Source organism: Nomascus leucogenys, chromosome 11 (genome assembly GCF_006542625.1).
Source record: "Nomascus leucogenys isolate Asia chromosome 11, Asia_NLE_v1, whole genome shotgun sequence".
In the NCBI taxonomy this organism is placed as follows: Eukaryota; Metazoa; Chordata; class Mammalia; order Primates; family Hylobatidae; genus Nomascus; species Nomascus leucogenys.
Genome location: NC_044391.1, coordinates 23,845,621 through 23,866,257, shown reverse-complemented (window position 1 = coordinate 23,866,257; position 20,637 = coordinate 23,845,621). Strand labels below are relative to the sequence as shown.

At 37.4% G+C, this 20,637-nt stretch overlaps 1 protein-coding gene across 2 annotated transcripts in view; it reads right to left on the bottom strand.

The window, feature by feature from the left end:
• Nucleotides 1–1,583: 1,583 nt before the first annotated feature.
• The window catches only part of VPS50 (VPS50 subunit of EARP/GARPII complex), a 131,250-nt gene continuing 112,196 nt past the window's right edge, over nucleotides 1,584–20,637 (bottom strand). For both annotated transcript variants that reach the window (XM_030822092.1, XM_030822093.1), the window contains 6 exons: nucleotides 19,588–19,736; nucleotides 18,414–18,510; nucleotides 17,192–17,350; nucleotides 13,478–13,599; nucleotides 11,192–11,381; nucleotides 1,584–2,566 (listed from right to left, as the gene is read on the bottom strand). In XM_030822092.1, the coding sequence (XP_030677952.1) occupies nucleotides 2,447–2,566; nucleotides 11,192–11,381; nucleotides 13,478–13,599; nucleotides 17,192–17,350; nucleotides 18,414–18,510; nucleotides 19,588–19,736 (837 nt within the window). In that variant the 3' untranslated portion in view covers nucleotides 1,584–2,446. The remainder of the gene's footprint in view (nucleotides 2,567–11,191; nucleotides 11,382–13,477; nucleotides 13,600–17,191; nucleotides 17,351–18,413; nucleotides 18,511–19,587; nucleotides 19,737–20,637) is intronic.

Below are 20,637 nucleotides of genomic sequence, written 5' to 3'. Positions count from 1 at the left end.
GTTGGTTTTATAAACCAAAGCAAACTAGTTCATTTGAATTGCTATGTGCCCCCCCTAGCATTTTTAAATGCAAGACAATGTATTTGTAGAAATAATCATTCTTTCTCAGGGAATGCTAATTTACTATGCTCCCATGGTAAATTCTACAGGAAACTTTCACGGAAAATGTCAAAGTTAAGGAAAGTTTAGACTCAAAAATAATAAATTTTTGGTAATGATAGTTTTTGGAACATGTATAATTCCATTTACATTCTCAGCTTTTCAATTCTATTTATCTTAAAATTAGTTTCATAAAATGTTACATGGTTATAATTCAATATTACTGTATAAAGTATTTGAGAAATGTCTGGTAAATCTCTTGTGATTAGGTAATTTCATGACTCAAATCTCCTGTTACTGTTTTGATGCTAGCTAGCACTTACTAAGCTACCTTTTAATGCAAAAAAAAAAAAAACAACAACAAAAAAACAAAACCAAAAGCCAAAGAAACCTTTTTCAAAAAGCATTAAAAAGATCCACCATTTCATTATGAAGATGCAGAAAGCAAAGTAAGGGTAGGTTAAAAGGTCTGTCAGATTGCATGGTTGAGTCTCTAACAAGATAAGTAATTCTTTTCTATCAATTCCTATAACCTTGGAAAACACTGGGCTCTACCAGGCAGGTAATTCCTGTTCATATTATCTAGGGCCAACTAAAGTAGAAATTAAAGGAAACCAACTACAAAATCCATGTAGAAGAGAAAAATAAGCAGCTCTTCATCAACTGAAAATTAAAAAAGATTGATTAGCTCTTTATGTGCCCAGCTAAATACGCCATTTAAACTCAAGGACCAAGCTTATCTCATGTTTGTTTTCTTCAAGTGGCTGCATATAAATAATGGCTACAGGCAGAATCTACTTCACAAGTGTATAATCTAGCCACAACCAAATCATAATGCCACCAAACTCATACCTTTTTACAAGAGGAAAGTTTTAAATTGACAGTAAATGAACTGTGACGTGAGAGGATGAAAAGAAAACATTCAGCATACAGACACACACAAACATATTCTGAAAGTGCTTCACATTACACTGTGCATTTACAGACATCGCAGGGACTGATGGACACAGAGTAGCAATTGTTTCCTTATCACCTCCATGCTTGATCACATGCCATCCTGTGCCATCCATTTTATCACCTTAGATCCCAGAAGACTCACAAGACCCAAGGCCTGTTTCTCACATGATTCCTTAGGATTCCGTGAGCTGTTGATGTTACAGGTCATGCATGGCAATCATTGGACCAACGCCACACAAGCTTAGATGTCCTCCACTCTCCAGTCAGAAAGAACACACACAAAATTCCTTATCAGACAGTTGGCAAGAGTACATGGAAAATGGATTTTCATGTCACATACATTAGGAGAAGATCCCCGGCTTCAGGGCAAAGTTTAGAGGAACAGCACATACTTACTGAAGACTAAGTGGACTCCAGAGTTCATCATTGGCTAGACTGATACTATTTTACATTTGTGTTACAAAAGGTGAATATTTAAGAAGAGTGAACATATGACCGTACATTTATGAGTGACTAGCAGACAACTGTCTCCTGAGTAAGTCAACCTGGGTTTTATTGTCCTAAGACAAAATCTGAATTTAAAGAGACCAAAACTTTCAACAAAAAAACCACATATTTTTATAAAGAAAGATAAAAGAAAGTCTCATAATCATGATTCTGTATGCTACTCAGGCATTGAAAAGGTACACTCAATGAAATTACATTTCGCCATTGGTTTCAGGATACAAAACAATTAAAATTAGAACACGCTAAAAGCTGCACTATAGTTCATGACATCTGCATGCCACACAAAAAATCGAGATGTAGTCTTACATAGGCTGATCATACTAGAGTATATTTATTAAATTTCATCATTTATGATCACTGTTATAACTAAATTAACCCTGACATAAACTTTGACATTTTAAAAACAGAGAACATACCGATTTTTCAACTATTTTTTAATTCTCATGCAGTGCTCATAATTAGGAGATACTACATATTCACCCTCACATTATGCTTACTAAGAACCAAGCTAAGAGGGTAGAAAAATGCCAACTTCATTCTCCATAAACTTCTCATACATATATTAAGCCACTGTTCTTCTAATTATATATTTATGGTACATTCTTCTGTAAAATACATAACTGTAGTCACATAACCATTGTTATAACAAGGCAACAATATCATTTCAGATTACAACAAATGAGACCAAAAGTTGAAGGGACCACAGCATATAAAAGTCATGAGAACACCACACACATTTCAATATTTTCCACTTTCCAGTCAAAAAAAAACATGCACAAAGTTTTCTTAGCAGATAGTTGTCAGAAGTGCATTAAAAAACTGGCTTTCAGGTCATATATGTTGAGTGAGGATCAATGCCATTGAGGAAAAAGAGCTGTGTTCATTATCTTTTAGGTCTGTCTATATCATCTATAGCTGCTAGAAGTTTTTGTCTTGCTTTCTTATTGATGTGGGATCCCAGGCAAACATTCACCAGATTGGTCAGCTGCTTCGTTGAATATTCCTGCTCAAAGAAGAAAGATCCAAATTTAGTACCCTAAAAGGAATGTATCTGATCAGTGCAACAAAAGAACAGGTGGATATTCAGGTGCAGTGGATAGTTACTGAGCATTATAAACCAGTGAAAAACAGTGGAAATTGCAGTTGAGACATGGAAGGCAAACTGTTTACTGAGCTGTAATAGGAGGGAATAAGAGTACTATAGTACGCATTTGAAACAGCATTAGAATGTGTTTTAATACAGCAAAGCAATCTAACATGCGTATGCTTCTTACTTCTTTAACGATCACACACTTTACACGTTTCTGTGATAGTCTTTGTTATTGAGTCATCCAAATACACTGACATTTTAATTTTTTTTATTTTATTATACTTTAAGTTTTAGGGTACATGTGCACAATGTGCAGGTTTGTTACATATGTATCCATGTGCCATGTTGTTTTGCTGCACCCATTAACTCGTCATTTAGCATTAGGTATATCTCCTCATGCTATCCCTCCCCGCTCCCCCCACCCCACAACAGTCCCCAGAGTGTGATGTTCCCCTTCCTCTGTGCATGCGTTCTCATTGTTCAATTCCCACCTGTGAGTGAGAATATGTAGTGTTTGGTTTTTTGTCCTTGCGATAGTTTACTGAGAATGATGATTTCCAGTTTCATCCATGTCCCTACAAAGGACATGAACTCATCATTTTTTATGGCTGCATAGTATTCCATGGTGTATATGTGCCACATTTTATTAATCCAGTCTATCGTTGTTGACATTTAGGTTGGTTCCAAGTATTTGCTATTGTGAATAGTGCCACAGTAAACATACATGTGCATGTGTCTTTATAGCAGCATGATTTACAGTCCTTTGCGTATATACCCAGTAATGGGATGGCTGGGTCAAATGGTATTTCTAGTTCTAGATCCCTGAGGAATCGCCACACTGACTTCCACAATGGTTGAACTAGTTTACAGTCCCACCAACAGTGTAAAAGTGTTCCTATTTCTCCATATCCTCTCCAGCACCTGTTGTTTCCTGACTTTTTAATGATGGCCATTCTAACTGGTGTGAGATGGTATCTCATTGTGGTTTTGATTTGCAGTTCTCTGATGGCCAGTGATGATGAGCATTTTTTCACGTGTATTTTGGCTGCATAAATGTCTTCTTTTGAGAAGTGTCTGTTCATGTCCTTCGCCCACTTTTTGATGGGGTTGTTTTTTTCTTGTAAATTTGTTAGAGTTCATTGTAGATTCTGGATATTAGCCCTTTGTCAGATGAGTAGGTTGCGAAAATTTTCTCCCATTTTGTAGGTTGCCTGTTGACTCTGATGGTAGTTTCTTTTGCTGTGCAGAAGCTCTTTAGTTTAATTAGATCCCATTTGTCAATTTTGGCTTTTGTTGCCATTGCTTTTGGTGTTGTAGACATGATGTCCTTGCCCGTGCCTATGTCCTGAATGGTAATGCCTAGGTTTTCTTCCAGGGTTTTTATGGTTTTAGGTCTAACATGTAAGTCTTTAATCCATCTTGAATTAATTTTTGTATAAGGTATAAGGAAGGGATCCAGTTTCAGCTTTCTACATATGGCTAGCCAGTTTTCGAGCATCATTTATTAAATAGGGAATCCTTTCCCCATTGCTTGTTTTTGTCAGGTTTGTCAAAGATCAGATAGTTGTAGATATGCAACTATTTATTTCTGAGGGCTCTGTTATTTATTTATTTATTTCTGAGGGCTCTGTTCTGTTCTATTGATCTATATTTCTGTTTTGGTACCAGTACCATGCCATTTTGGTTACTGTAGCCTTGTAGTATAGTTTGAAGTCAGGTAGTGTGATGCCTCCAGCTTCGTTCTTTTGGCTTAGGACTGACTTGGCAATGTGGGCTCTTTTTTGGTTCCATATGAACTTTAGTTTTTTCCAATTCTGTGCAGAAAGTCATTGGTAGCTTGATGGGAATGGCATTGAATCTATAAATTACCTTGGGCAGTATGGCCATTTTCATGATATTGATTCTTCCAACCCATGAGCATGGAATGTTCTTCCATTTGTTTGTATCCTCTTTTATTTCATTGAGCAGTGGTTTGTAGTTCTCCTTGAAGAGGTCTTTCACGTCCCTTGTAAGTTGGATTCCTAAGTATTTTATTCTCTTTGAAGCAATTGTGAATGGGAGTTCACTCATGATTTGGCTCTGTTTGTCTGTTATTGGTGTATAAGAATGCTTGTGATTTTTGTACATTGATTTTGTATCCTGAGACTTTGCTGAAGTTGCTTATCAGCTTAAGGAGATTTTGGGCTGAGACAATGGGGTTTTCTAGATATACAATCATGTCATCTGCAAACAGGGACAATTTGACTTCCTCTTTTCCTAATTGAATACCCTTTACTTCCTTCTCCTGCCTAATTGCCCTGGCCAGAACCTCCAACACTATGTTGAATAGGAGTGGTGAGAGAGGGCATCCCTGTCTTGTGCCAGTTTTCAAAGGGAATGCTTCCAGTTTTTGCCCATTCAGTATGATATTGGCTGTGGGTTTGTCATAGACAGCTCTTATTATTTTGAGATATGTCCCATCAATACCTAATTTATTGAGAGTTTTTAGCATGAAGGCGTTGCTGAATTTTGTCAAAGGCCTTTTCTGCATCTATTGAGATCATCATGTGGTTTTTGTCTTTGGTTCTGTTTATATGTTGGATTACATTTATTGATTTGCATATGTTGAACCAGCCTTGCATCCCAGGGATGAAGCCCACTTGATCATGGTGGATAAGCTTTTTGATGTGCTCCTGGATTCGGTTTGCTAGTATTTTATTGAGGATTTTTGCATCCATGTTCATCAAGGATATTGGTCTAAAATTCTCTTTTTTGGTTGTGTCTCTGCCCAGCTTTGGTATCAGGATGATGCTGGCCTCACAAAATGAGTTAGGGAGGATTCCCTCTTTTTCTATTGATTGGAATAGTTTCAGAAGGAATGGTACCAGTTCCTCCTTGTACCTCTGGTAGAATTCGGCTGTGAATCCATCAGGTTCTGGACTTTTTTTGGTTGGTAAGCTATTGATTATTGCCACAATTTCAGAGCCTGTTATTGGTCTATTCAGAGATTCAACTTCTTCCTGGTTTAGTCTTGGGAGGGTGTATGTATCGAGGAATTAATCCATTTCTTCTAGATTTTCTAGTTTATTTGCGTAGAGGTGTTTGTAGTATTCTCTGATGGTAGTTTGTATTTCTGTGGGATCGGTGGTGATATCCCCTTTATCATTTTTGATTGCATCTATTTGATTCTTCTCTCTTTTCTTCTTTATTAGTCCTGCTAGCGGTCTATCAATTTTGTTGATCTTTTCAAAAAACAAGCTCCTGGATTCATTAATTTTTTGAAGGGTTTTTTGTGTCTCTATTTCCTTCAGTTCTGCTCTGATTTTAGTTATTTCTAGCCTTCTGCTAGCTTTTGAATGTGTTTGCTCTTGCTTTTCTAGTTCTTTTAATTGTGATGTTAGGGTGTCAATTTTGGATCTTTCCTGCTTTCTCTTGTGGGCATTTAGTGCTATAAATTTCCCTCTACACACTGCTTTGAATGTGTCCCAGAGATTCTGGTATGTTGTATCTTTGTTCTCGTTGGTTTCAAAGAACATCTTCATTTCCGCCTTCATTTCATTATGTACCCAGTAGTCATTCAGGAGCAGGTTGTTCAGTTTCCATGTAGTTGAGCAGTTTTGAGTGAGTTTCTTAATCCTGAGTTCCAGTTTGATTGCACTGTGGTCTGAGAGACAGTTTGTTATAATTTCTGTTCTTTTACATTTGCTGAGGAGAGCTGTACTTCCAACTATGTGGTCAATTTTGGAATAGGTGTGGTGTGGTGCTGAAAAAATGTATATTCTGTTGATTTGGGGTGGAGAGTTCTGTAGATGTCTATTAGGTCTGCTTTGTGCAGAGCTGAGTTCAATTCCTGGGTATCCTTGTTAACTTTCTGTCTCGTTGATCTGTCTAATGTTGACAGTGGGGTGTTAAAGCCTCCCATTATTATTGTGTGGCAGTCTAAGTCTCTTTGTAGGTCACTCGGGACTTGCCTTATGAATCTGGGTGCTCCTGTATTGGGTGCATATATATTTAGGACACTTAGCTCTTCTTGTTGCATTGATCCCTTTACCATTATGTAATGGCCTTCTTTGTCTCCTTTGATCTTTGTTGGTTTAAAGTCTGTTTTATCAGAGACTAGGATTGCAACCCCTGCCTTCTTTTGTTTTCCATTTGCTTGGTAGATCTTCCTCCATCCTTTTATTTTGAGCCTATGTGTGTCTCTGCACATGAGATGCATTTCCTGAATACAGCACACTGATGGGTCTTGACTCATTATCCAATTTGCCAGTCTGTGTCTTTTAATTGGAGCACTTAGTCCATTTACATTTAAAGTTAATATTGCTATGTGAGAATTTGATCCTGTCATTATGATGTTAGCTGGTTATTTTGCTTGTTAGTTGATGCAGTTTCTTCTTAGCCTCGATGGTCTTTACAATTTGGCATGATTTTGCAGTGGCTGGTACCGGTTGTTCCTTTCCATGTTTAGTGCTTCCTTCAGGAGCTCTTTTAGGGCAGGCCTGGTGGTGACAAAATATCTCAGCATTTGCTTGTCTGTAAAGAAGTTTTTTCTCCTTCACTTATGAAGCTTAGTTTGGCTGGATATGAAATTCTGGGTTGAAAATTCTTTTCTTTAAGAATGTTGAATATCGGCCCCCACTCTCTTCTGGCTTGTAGAGTTTCTGCTGAGAGATCAGCTGTTAGTCTGATGGGCTTCCCTTTGTGGGTAACCCGACCTTTCTCTCTGGCTGCTCTTAACGTTTTTTCATTTCAACTTTGGTGAATCTGACAATTACGTGTCTTGGAGTTGCTCTTCTCGAGGAGTATCTTTATGGCGTTCTCTGTATTTCCTGAATCTGAATGTTGGCCTGCCTTGCTAGATTGGGGAAGTTCTCCTGGATAATATCCTACAGAGTGTTTTCCAACTTGGTTCCATTCTCCCCGTCACTTTCAGGTACACCAATCAGATGTAGATTTGGTCTTTTCACATAGTCCCATATTTCTTGGAGGCTTTGTTCATTTCTTTTTGTTCTTTTTTCTCTAAACTTCCCTTCTCGCTTCATTTCATCTTCCATCACTGATACCCTTTATTCCAGTTGATTGCATCGGCTCCTGAGGCTTCTGCATTCTTCACGTAGTTCTCGAGCCTCGGCTTTCAGCTCCATCAGCTCCTTTAAGCACTTCTCTGTGTTGGTTATTCTAGTTATAAATTTGTCTAAATTTTTTTCAAAGTTTTTAACTTCTTTGCCTTTGGTTTGAATTTCCTCCTGTAGCTCTGAGTAGTTTGATCGTCTGAAGCCTTCTTCTCTGAACTCGTCAAAGTCATTGTCCATCCAGCTTTGTTCTGTTGCTGGTGAGGAACTGCGTTCCTTTGGAGGAGGACAGGTGCTCTGCTTTTTAGAATTTCCAGTTTTTCTGCTCTGTTTTTTCCCCATCTTTGTGGTTTTATCTACTTTTGGTCTTTGATGATGGTGATGTACAGATGGGTTTTTGGTGTGGATGTCCTTTCTGTTTGTTAGTTTTCCTTCTACCAGACAGGACCCTCAGCTGCAGGTCTGTTGGAGTTTCCCAGAGGTCCACTCCAGACCCTGTTTGCCTGGGTCTCAGCAGCGGAGGCTGCAGAACAGCGGATTTTCGTGAACCGCGAATGCTGCTGCTTGATCATTCCTCTGGAAGTTTTGTCTCAGAGGAGTACCTGGCTATGTGAAGTGTCAGTCTGCCCCTACTTGGGGGTGCCTCCCAGTTAGGCTGCTTGGGTATCAGGGGTCAGGGACCCACTTGAGGAGGTAGTCTGCCCGTTCTCAGATCTCCAGCTACGTGCTGGGAGAACCACTACTCTCTTCAAAGCTGTCAGAAGGGGACATTTAAGTCTGCAGAGGTTACTGCTGTCTTTTTGTTTGTCTGTGCCCTGCCCCCACTGGTGTAGCCTACACAGGCAGGCAGGCCTCTTTGAGCTGTGGTGGGCTCCACCCAGTTCGAGCTTCCTGGCTGCTTTGTTTACCTAAGCAAGCCTGGGCAATGGCGGGCACCCCTCCCCCAGCCTCGCTACCACCTTGCAGTTTGATCTCAGACTGCTGTGCTAGCAATCAGTGAGACTCCGTGGGCGTAGGACCCTCCAAGCCACGTGCAGGGTATAATCTCCTGGTGTGCCGTTTTTTAAGCCGGTCAGAAAAGCAGTATTAGGGTGGGAGTGACCTGATTTTCCAGGTGCTGTCTGTCACCCCTTTCTCTGACTAGGAAAGGGAACTCCCTGACCCCTTGCGCTTCCCGAGTGAGGCAATGCCTCGCCCTGCTTTGGCTCGCGCACGGTGCGCTGCACCTGCTGTCCTGTGCCCGCTGTCTGGCACTCCCTAGTGAGATGAACCTGGTACCTCAGATGGAAATGCAGACATCACCCATCTTCTGCGTCGCTCACGCTGGGAGCTGTAGACTGGAGCTGTTCCTATTCGGCCATCTTGGCTCCCTCCACTACTCAGATGACATTTCAAATTTTTTAAATGCTACTGATGAAGTATTTTTCTGGCCCTCTACATTTTGTAAACCCTTTAGTTAAAAAAAAAAAATCTCTAACAACAGAACAACAACTCTTCTAAGATACAACAAATGAATAAGGTAACAAGGATCACAAAGTCAGGGAGCTGCAAATAAAATTAACACTGCAAGTATCTTTTGCAATCCAAATCCATCTGGTTCCTGAATTTCAGATACTGAATTGCTGGGATGAGAATAAACAGGGATTCATCAGAAATTTCTGCAGATTGACTTGGTACTGGAGGTTGAATAGCAAGAGTTCAGATAGGGAAAGACAGCTGTGTACTATTATCTAATAAGAAAAGAAAATGTGTCTTTATTGAAGGTAACCACTAAATATAGTACAATTTCAAAACAGGAGAAAGAATTGATTTAAAAAACTTAGCAAACTGCTCAGCTTGTGTATCTGATCTCTGAGCACCTGTCCCCATCTGGTAAGTAATCTCATTTAACCACTCAGTGCTCAGTGAGGATCCATCGTCAGTGATCGTTGGACTCATCATTGTGGGAAGTTTCCTTCAAAGACAGAAAAGAGTCCCTGCTGCCGCTGGGGAAAATGTCACTGAATTACAAATATCAATCAGTTAAAGCTCTTTCAAAGTACTAAGCTAAAAAAAAAATCAGTCCACTATATTAAAAGAGGAAGTCCAAAAAATGGGCATCATTATTGCATCAAATAATGTGTATTTAGAGCTGTGCCTTTCCTCCTCAGCTACTTTGTACTCCTTCCCAAAACCCTTTCCTCAGTACCAACCCAGAAGTGTTTACAGCTTACTTTACTAAATGGATTCTGGCAACATTAAGCAGTCCATCTGCATCTTGGTTTAACATTTTGGTTATCAAATGTCAGTGGGGCTAAACGTGGTGAAGTTTTTCTCAATCTCGCTTACTGGCCAAACTCATTAAAAAAATTAGCCGGGTGTGGTGGCAGGTGCCTGTAGTCCCAGCTACTCGGAGAGGCTGAGGCAGGAGAATGGCATGAACCCAGGAGGCGGAGCTTGCAGTGAGCCGAGATTGCGCCACCACACTCCAGCCTGGGCGACAGAGCGAGACTCTGTCTCAAAAAAAAAAAAAAAAAAAAAAAAAAAAAAAAAAAAAAAAATATATATATATATATATATATATTCCTACTTTGCTTCTAAAGATCCGAAACTGACTAAGAGTGGGGACATTCACACAAGATTCAGGCCAATGTGAATGTTCTAGGCTAATGCATTTTATCTCTTTACAGTGTTAAGGCCAGAAAGGATGAGTCTGAGCAGGTATATACAAATAATTATTTTCTTACCCAAATGAAATAAAACTTGACTTAGCTTTTACCCATGACATTCATAGGTTAAGAAAATGTAAATCCTAGAGTTATTAAAGCAATGGGGATTTGGTGATGATTTTAACACATGCCATATACAGAAAAGCTTCCCATACCAAGCACACTGAGTTGAACTGTGTCAAAAATTTGGCATCCTACGTAACAATAGTATTTTTCTTATCTATATAGTCATACAAAAGAAAAATAAATCTATATTAAAGGTAAAATCTAATGTAAGATGCAAGTTAAGTTTAGCCATTTAAATATTAATGTCTTCAATCATCACTAATACTTGTCAGTGTGTAGGATGTTATCATTTCATCGTTGAGGAGTACGAGAAGGTTTGTATGAGAAGGTTTAAGTTACATAATCGATTATGGCTTATGAATCGTTTCACTGTTTCTATATTCAATCTGTCTCAGTATTTATCAACTTCAGCCTTTTCCTATAATACAGTTGCAGGAAAAATACAGCTAATGTCTTGGCTTTGGCTGTATTTCTAGATTATTACAGTAACAGTTCACAAAGGGCTGAAAAAGATTTGATGAGTCAAAGGGCACTGCTTAGATACAGTGCCCTTAGTCTGAATATGGCAAAGAACTGACCTAAGTAGTTTGTATTAAAAAAACAACTGTTTCTTTATATTTCACTCTCACGATTTTGAATTAAATAACACACCCAACAAGAACAGCACAAAGAAAAAGGAATAAAAACTTAATTAACTGTTTTCCAGCTCTCACCCTGTGCTCTTTGATCCAGCGTTCCATGTCATTCTCAGTTAGGTAATAAGCTTTAATATAAGTTTCCACAAATTCTTTATCAGGAATGGGTCTAATATCTGTTAGTTTTTCAAGTTTCATTAAAAACTGTTGAAAATCCAATTGCATCAGGGCACGACCCTCATTACTGCACTTCTTGACATTGGCATATCTGAGATGCAAAACAATAAAAAAAAAATACATTATAGGATAATTAGAAACAAAAAACTGTCAGGTATTTGAAGTTTTCTCTAACCTATATTTGGACAGATTCCCCAGAAATGAGAGGGTTATAGGAAATAGAGAACATAAGCCTTGAGTCAGAAAGTACCCATGCGGGCCTCAGTTTTCTCATTTGCAAAGAGATCCAATGAGTTCAAGGCTCTTTGTTGTGCTACAGACCACGGTTCTCTGTATTCAATCAACATAATTGTCTGTAAGAAAGTTAAACTGGTATTCCAGTTAATCTGGCTGCCAAGAGTTACTTTATAAAACTAAGCTTTGAATACTTCAAAGTAATCTTAGTTTTATAAAACTGTTCAATATTCAATGCAATGCAAAAGAAACAAATGAAATAATTCTCCCATGAACACTCTGAAAACATAAAGAAATGTGTAAGCATGTAAGCATAGAAAGTATATACATATTTTTCACGATAAAAAGTTTATAGACTTATTCTGACATTCTACACTACTGAAACAGTGTGTTTTAAGGTGGACTAGTAATAAAGACAAATATACTAACCCTAACAATACAACACTTTATTACTCATTAAGTCAGTGTTTCATTTCTTCAATCAATCATACAGAACATGGTAAATTCAACTGTGGGAATGAGGTACTTACCTTAAGGAAAGTTGCAAGAAAATAAAAGCTTATTTTATTTAAAATGACCAAGCTTTTTTTTTTAAAAAAAAGAGTATTTTATACAGAAGTATTACATATATTATTCACATTTCTACTTAATTAAATTTATTTAAAATACTCTTCATTCGTGATTGTTGACACAGCCTTTGTATAATTTATAGCACTGCTGGTTTCAATACAGAGTGCCACGACTGTTGTCAGCTTGTCACTGTCATCTTCCCACTTTCTAATACATTCTTTTGTATAACAAATGAGAACAAAAGAAAAATCAGACAAATGATAGTGTGAAAATTCAACTGATGTGCAATTCTAGAGCACCGTACAGGGTCTTTGAAATAGCTGTTTGCTTCTCAGGGATATTTCAGATGTGTTACTGATCCTTATTTGTATCCTAGATGTTATGGACAGAGTAAGCATGGTCTCTGAGTAAGTGGGAAAATTACTATTAATAGATCCATAACTTCAACACATGAAAGATTTATAGAGTTTACAATGATATGATGGTGATTATTATTAATGATGATATAAGGGTTATGAGGGCTGATTTTACCATCAGAAATCAGGAGTACAACCAGGTGCAGTGGCTCACGCCTGTAATCCCAGTACTGTGGGAGGCTGCGATGGGCAGATCAACTTGAGGCCAGGAGATCAAAAACAGCTTGGCCAACATGGTGAAGCCCCATCTTTACTAAAAATACAAAAAATTAGCAGGCATGAAACACCTGTAGTTTCAGCTGCTCAGGGGGCTGAGGCACAAGAATTGCTTGAGCCCAGGAGGCGGAGGCTGCAGTGAGCCCAGATTGCACCACTGCACTCCAGCCTGGGCAACAAAACAAGACTGTCTCAAATAAAAATAAAAAAAGAAGAAGAAGAAAGAAAAGAAAAAAAGAAATCAAGGGTACATATGCCTTTAAAAACTGTGTGAACTTAGATAAGTTACCTAACCTCTTTAAGCCTCGGTTTTCTGAGACTAGGTTTTCTCATTGATAAAATAGAATCATAGTACCTACCAAAGAGAGTTTATTTCAGGTTTGGTGATATAATCCTGTGAAATGTTTGGTTCAGTAAATAACATATAGTTAATGCTCAAAAAATGTTAGGTATAACAATCATCATCATCATAATTTTATTATTAAGTAATAACGTTAGTTTAACTTTCAGATAACCATTAGATTCTGCATTCCTCACTCATCTACTAGCTGGTTCTAGGCCACTAGCAAGAAAAGAAAGCAGAGACAGAGAGACACAGTGGGGTCTAAGGTTTCTTCTCTAATTATATCCCAAACTTGTCTGCTAGTTATTATTATTTCTACTTATTCTCTCCAACCATTAATACCGTATGTTATTCATATATTACAATTTGTCATTAAAGAAGCAAATAATGCTTTCATGAAAAACTTACCCTTCTACGATAGTTCGATTAGCCAATCGTATACAGTGTTCCCAAAGTATATTAGACACAGGCAAGGGTATGCGAACTTTCTTAGAAACTTCATTTAGCCTCCTGTTAAACTGCTCAAATTCCTAAGAAGACAAATAGTAGCCGTTTGTGAATATCATTAAAATGCCACAATGCTTTCCCATAAAAATGGTTTTAAAAAGATTTAGAAAGACTCAGAATCAAACCAAGTAAAATAAAAAAAGATAATGCCAAAGATAATTTGGACTTAGTATGAAGGCCTTAAAAACATACATGCACTAGTTTGAATAGATTATGTTATAATACAGAGTACACTACATTTTATCGCAAAAGGAGTAAGTGTCATTAACTGATTAAACAATGTTAACAATGTCCAAATGTCTCAAAATCTTCTATGGTTGTCAGTACAGATTAATAGAGCGGAATGACCTAATTTGGCTTTAAAAATATCTTCAAGAAACCCAGGTTTAAAAACATGGTTTGATATGCGTTCAGTTCAGAACTATTTGTCATTTGTATCTATACTCTTCAGAGTGCAATCTAATAAATTATTTTTCCTAAACACTTTTTAAAAGTAAATAATTATATGGGTTGAGGATGCCTTATCTAAAATGCTTGCGGCCAGGAGCATTTTTGGACTCTGGATTTTTTCCAGTTTTGGAAGATTTGCATTATACCTACTGGTTGAGAATCCCAAATCTGAAAATCTCAAACCAGAATTCTGAAATGCTCCAATGACCAGTTCCTTTGAGTGTCATGCTGGCACTCAAGAAGTTTTAGATTCTGGATTATTTCAAATATTGGATTTTCGAATTTGTAATGCTCAACATGTATACCAAATGATTAAAAAATCATACTCTAGCTGCAAATTTTTAGTACAATGGAAACAAAAAAACATAGTTTCTGTTACCTACAGAAAAACTGAATATTTTTATTGTCTTTTATGACAAGATCATACTAAAAATATAAATACATATACCTGATTTAGACAACTCCAATAATTAGACGGAAACAGCAGAAGGTTTAGCCTTCAATGGATATGTTTTTGGTCTCTTTGGACTATTACTATTTAAATATACTCATTTACAGAAGTAAATGCTGTTGACTGTTCCCTGGCAATATATTTCAAATATAAGAAGCCTTAAAATGACATTTTTCTTTAGTTACCTGAATAGAGAAGCTACACAATGTTTAACAAGACTGACATGGTTCAACTTTTCTAATAACACACAGGAGAAAAAAAATGTGATCACCACTCAGGCTATCACATAATGATAACTGTGTTATCCTCTGCTCTTTTGCTACTTCCTAAATCACAATTTTTCTTGCTAATTTATTTTTAACAATTCATTGCTTTTAATTATTAAAAAGAAGTGGATTGTCAATTCACAAAATTTACCTTTGAAAATCAAAACTATATAAATAATTGCTCTTTATCTGTTGTTTCATTTCATGGATCTAGGAGAGTAGTAGTATTTGTTACTGTATTTATGCATTCCTTAAACTGCTTTGGATTTCAAGAGTCATAATTCAATATTTTTCATATTTTATTTAAAAGATAAAGCTATATGTATAAAATGCTTTCTGTACAAAATAACATTCTACTTATTGCTAAATTAAATGCTCAGAAATGCTTGTTATAAAATGAATCATAAAAACATTTCATTTTTCTTATGATTCCTTTGGGGCAACATAAGCAGACTGTTTAGATTTAGATGCTTAGACTTAGAAAAGTAATAGAACAAAAGTTATCACAGATAATTAACCTTTATGCTTAAATAAGGCCTTAAGCTGCTAAAAATTGGGCTCAGGTTAATAATCTGAGTAACACAAGTTCTTTCTTATAACTGGAATAACAAATAACTGAAACAAGCAGCCTCCTCATAGTATGTGTATTTGTTGAGCACAGAAGTCTTTTTTTCTTGCACTCCTGTAAGGATCATGGTTAGTATGTTCTATGGTCTGAATGTTGTATCCTCCCTAAATTCATATGTTGAAATCCTAATCCCAGGGTGATGGTGTTGGGAGGTGGGGCTTTTTAAAAGTGATTAGGTCATGAGGGCCAAGTTCTCACCAAGGGAATTAACACCCTTATAAAAGAGCCCCAGAGAGCTGCCTTGCCTTTTTTTACCATGTTAGGGTACAGCAAGGTGACATGTATGAGAAATCAAACCTTTATCAGATACCAAATCTGCCTGAGCCTTGATCTTGATCTTGAACTTCTCAGCCTCCAGAACTGTGAGAAATAACTGCTCTGCTTATAAGCCACCTAGTCTGTGGAACTTTGTTGTAGTATCCTAAAGGACTAAGACAGCATATCATTAAAAATAGAACCATTTTTTCAAAAATAGAATTGTTAAAAAAAAAAAGAAGGGGTATCATTATTTGTAAATTACATTCATCTTTTATATTCCAAATGAAAATTTGCAATTGAAATCTCCTGGGTGCTCTAGAAACCAAGTTATTTCTTTGATTATCTGTCAAGGTCAATGGTCTCTGAATTCCAGAGTGGCAAATATAGAGCATCCTTGGTATCATTCCCCACTAAGATCTCTATGGAAACTCCTAGCAATTGCTTACTGATGTTGGCACAATTAGTCCCGGAGTCTGGAGACAGCCTCACAGTCTTCAACCTAGGCCTCCAAAGGGGACCATAAATTGCTGGGAGTTGGGTGACTGAAGGAACTCCATTACCATCTCCATTTTAAATCTATGGCTCTGTTCATTGGTTCTCAGCTGTCCTAGGCTCTTATTTGTTGACTTGGTCTAAGCAGGTAAGAATGATTGTGTAAATGAGATTAAAGTAAGGAAGTTAAGAAGGGACAATTTTCTTTTCATTTACAAAAATGAAAAATTTTTCCTGAAAGTTACCTTCATTTTCTCTGATGCTCTTTCCACACCTTATTTCCTTACTTCCCTCAGGCCTCATCTCCAGTCTCACCTTATCAGGGTCCTTCTCTGAGCATGAAAAATACATGGTCTTCCTCTTCCACCCACATCCTGTCATTCTCTATCTCTCTTCAGATGATTTTGGTTTTTTTTTTCACAGCATTGTTCATCATCTGACATTATATCTCAATTTATCTGTTTACCTCTATCTCTGCCCTGGCATGTAAATTCCTTGAGGGCACATAAGTTCCTGAATTCACAGCTATACTGCCAGCACTTCTATCAGTGTGTGACACATGTCAAGTGATCTACAGATATCTATTCATGCATAAATAAAAAAAAACACAATTCTTTCCAGGAAACTTATAAACACAGGTCATTGGCTCCAAAGAGGTGTTTGTATGACACACTGCAAAAGTAGTGTGATTTTTACTCCGAATAATCAGAGGCATGGTCTCTTGCTAATGAATATTATGCTAAACTACAGAAATAATTTCTAATTAAACAGAAATATCTTCTTGTCATTATATTGATGGCTACTGAGATTACATAATATGAAATTCAGCCACGACATACAACAACCCAAAATGGGAAATTAGTGAACAAAACTAAAAAATCTACGACGTATTCTTAGAGCTAATAGAAGACATATTCAGAAAGTAAGCCTATTTCAATTCAGGGGCTTTAATACCACAATGCTAGAAATGTGGTAATAACTATAATCTTACTATTTTAGAGCCACTGCAATAAAGGAACACTTCTCTTAGTAGACTGATCTTTAGCAAAGGTGCTTCCCAGAACACTTGCCTTTAATAGTGCATCTACATATATGTTGTGCTGTGACATAATTTCTTTTACATCCCATTTCACATTAGCCATGAGGAGCAGCATCTGTTCATAATCAAGGGCTTTACCAGCTACAATCCAGTAAATTGGTTTGCGTAGTTCACTGGCGGTGGAGACTGTCTGAAATAAATTTCACAGAAATGAAAACAATTATTTTCTAAAGGTATCATATTGATAAAGAATACTTGCCCCTGTTTCCAGTATATATCATATCTGAAAATAAAACACTATATATTTGGAGATTTAAATTATGAAAATAATTTGAATATTTGAAGGCAAAGGCCTTACTCAAAACGTAATTTTGAGACATTCAATAAACTTGAAGCCATTGACACTGCAACTGTAAAAGAACTAGAGCTCTTCATGGAGCCTAGCAATTACTTCTCAAATTCTTCCATTTCTCTCCATTTCCACTCCCACTACATGATGTCAGGATTCCACATCTCTCCCCTGCAATACTGCAGCAGCCTTCAAATCAGCTTCCCTGTCTCTAGGACTGCCGTCTACAGTCCTTTCTTCATGATGCCCCCAGAAAACTCTAAAACACAAACCCAACCATGCCACTCACCTGTTTCAAACCCTCCAGGAGCTTCCATGCCCTCCAAATAAAGTCCAACTCCTGAAGCAGGGTGCTTTACATGCCCGTGGCTCCTGCTGATTGCCCCAGCCATCTTTCTCATCCCCAGACCTCCTCCCTACTCTAATGAGCTTTCCTCAGCTGTTTGCATGCACCATGCTCTTTCTCACCTGCAGGTCTTCACACATGCCATTCCCTTTGTCTAGAATCCATCCCTCATTCACCCTCTCTACGCTGCTGGTCCAGTTTAAACATTACTTCCTCTAGATAGCCTTTCTAGATGACCTTCTCCCACCCAGAGCCTCTCCCCTTCTCCAGTCTGGGTTAAATACCCTCATGGCACTTTCCCCTTACCACAGTGCTTATCATGCTTTATTTTAACAGTTTTAACCGATGGTTTCTCTCTCACTAGTCTAAAAGTTACATGAGGTGCTCAATAGTATGTATTTAATGTAGGAATTCATGAGTGAATAAATGAATATTTTATCTAGCTCTCCTGGGGTTTCAAGACTGACTTCCAGTTTAAAAAACAAACAAAAAATCTAAATAATCTGTGACAGTCCTATCCTCCTCACAGTTGAAATGACATACAAGACCATGTCTGACCTGAGAATAGAACTGCTGAAGAAAGGGCTTTTTGACTGCAGGCATCACAGCATCCAGATGTGGCTGAAGGAACTCAAACTGTTCAGCCAAGAATACCCTAAAGGGAATAAATAACCCACTGTGTAAACAAATTGTGTAGGATTTAGAGCCTGTCATGCTTTCATGTAAGTATTTTTTAACATTTCTGAGCAAAACTTTAACAATAAAAATTACTTTCCACTTTAGTGGACGAACCTGTACTACCACTTGACATGTTCATTTATAATCTACATAATAAATAATGCTGAGTTTATGACTGAATGGAAGTTGAGGTGAAAGAAGAAAAACTTCAAAGGAGCCAAGCAGCTTATGATGAGGTGTAGAGTCATGTGCTTCAAATATAAGATGTGAGCCCAGAGTAGCAGGTTGAAAAAAGAACACAAGGGCATTTTTTAAAAGGATTTCTTTCAAAGATCTCATTCAGTTATATACAACAGACTCTTGAAATCTCAGATTCAGTATCTGACACTTTTCAGAAGTAACCCCAACATTCCTAATAGGCAGCAGACTGTAACTTGGCTGAGTATCACAGATGAATGACAGGTGCCAGAGGCTGGGTACAGGAATGGGAGTCAGTGGGCTGGTGAAGGAGCCTGGACTACTGCCTGCAGATGCACTGCATGCAGGCACTGTCTTTTTCTGCTTTTTCTTAGTAATGCAAAAACTCTTACGTTATATTGGACTAGAAATGCCAAAGAAGTTATATGCATTAATTGTATTACTAACTTCGGGGATTTATAAAGGTCAGGAAGCATTCTTATTGATGTCAAGGGTCAACTATACTTAACACTAAATTGATAATGCAACTACAGCTTCTCCTAGGATCATAAGTCATCAATAGGAAAATATGAAGCATAGTATAATGCTTTTTAAAGTTGTACTTAAAGCATGGACCATGTTGTTAAACACTGAAAATTAAAAGATTTCCTTCTTTCCATTTCTGTAACTGAAAAACCAACCATGCAGTTTAAAAAATCAATTGGTAATCTGTGTTAGAATATACTTCTCAGAAACATATAAGTGATATTTAGAAGTGGTAGATGTATGCAGCTAACTAGAAGTCTAATTAAACAATGCTTCTTTTATAAACTTTCTTAAATATTTAATGGCAACACAACTGTTTTGAACAACTTACAAGGATTCCGTGGCTACCACTCTTTCTGCCAACCCATACAACGTATCCCCAGATGTCAAAACCACTAGGTGACTGAGGTGTGGACTTGGCACCTTCTCCTTTCTCTCTTCTGCAGCTGTGAGTGTGGCAGTAGGATCAGCTGAAACTTCCTGAAAATACAATACATATACAACCTGGAATAACAAATCTAACAGTAACAAACCACGTTGATTTTGACAAAACTAGAATTAAAATTAAAATACTCTTGGGGCATATGTTAATTACATTTAGGTTCAGTTCTTTTTATCCTGCTTTCATGTTTGTAACTATTGGAACCTTCTTTTTAATCCTAAGTGAGAATGAGCCTACATAATATCATCCAACTCTACATGCTACCATCTGTGCATGACCTAAAGTCTGTCAACACAAGGACTCTTTATGAATTGACAGATGTTTCATAGTGACAACAGTGAGATGGCCCTCAAGAACTTGTAAATGAGAGAAATATGATTACCCCTTGAGAGCCACACTGATAAAATCCAAAATTATGGTTTGATTAACCATCTCAGACCCAAATTTTAATGAAGGTTACCTTGGTATATAATCTCAAGAAGGCAGGACTAGAACGAAGTTATAAACAGAGCCAACTGTATTGTATATGTCTGGGGACAGACTACTGATAAGAAGGAAGATGGTCAATGTGAACAAAGGAAAGGGATACCCAGGAAGCAGGGTGTGCCAGGCTCTTCAGCACCGTCCAGGAGAGAACCACTGATTCAGTTACACAGCCATGTAGTCAACAGGAGTGATGCAGTCTAATTTGTGTTCGGGAAAACTCATCATACTTCAAATTTCTCAGTTTTACTTTCATCTGATGATATACTCACTAGAACTCTTCTCATTACTAATTTACCTTTCTAGGTATTCTGATGCCAGGCAAGGAATGCCTTACATATGAGTTATGTACATTCTTGGACTTCATATAAACATATCCTATATTATAAACAAACAGGTTGGCAAAGGAAGAGTTTCAAAGACACACTTACTCAACTTCTCCTCAATACATAGCAA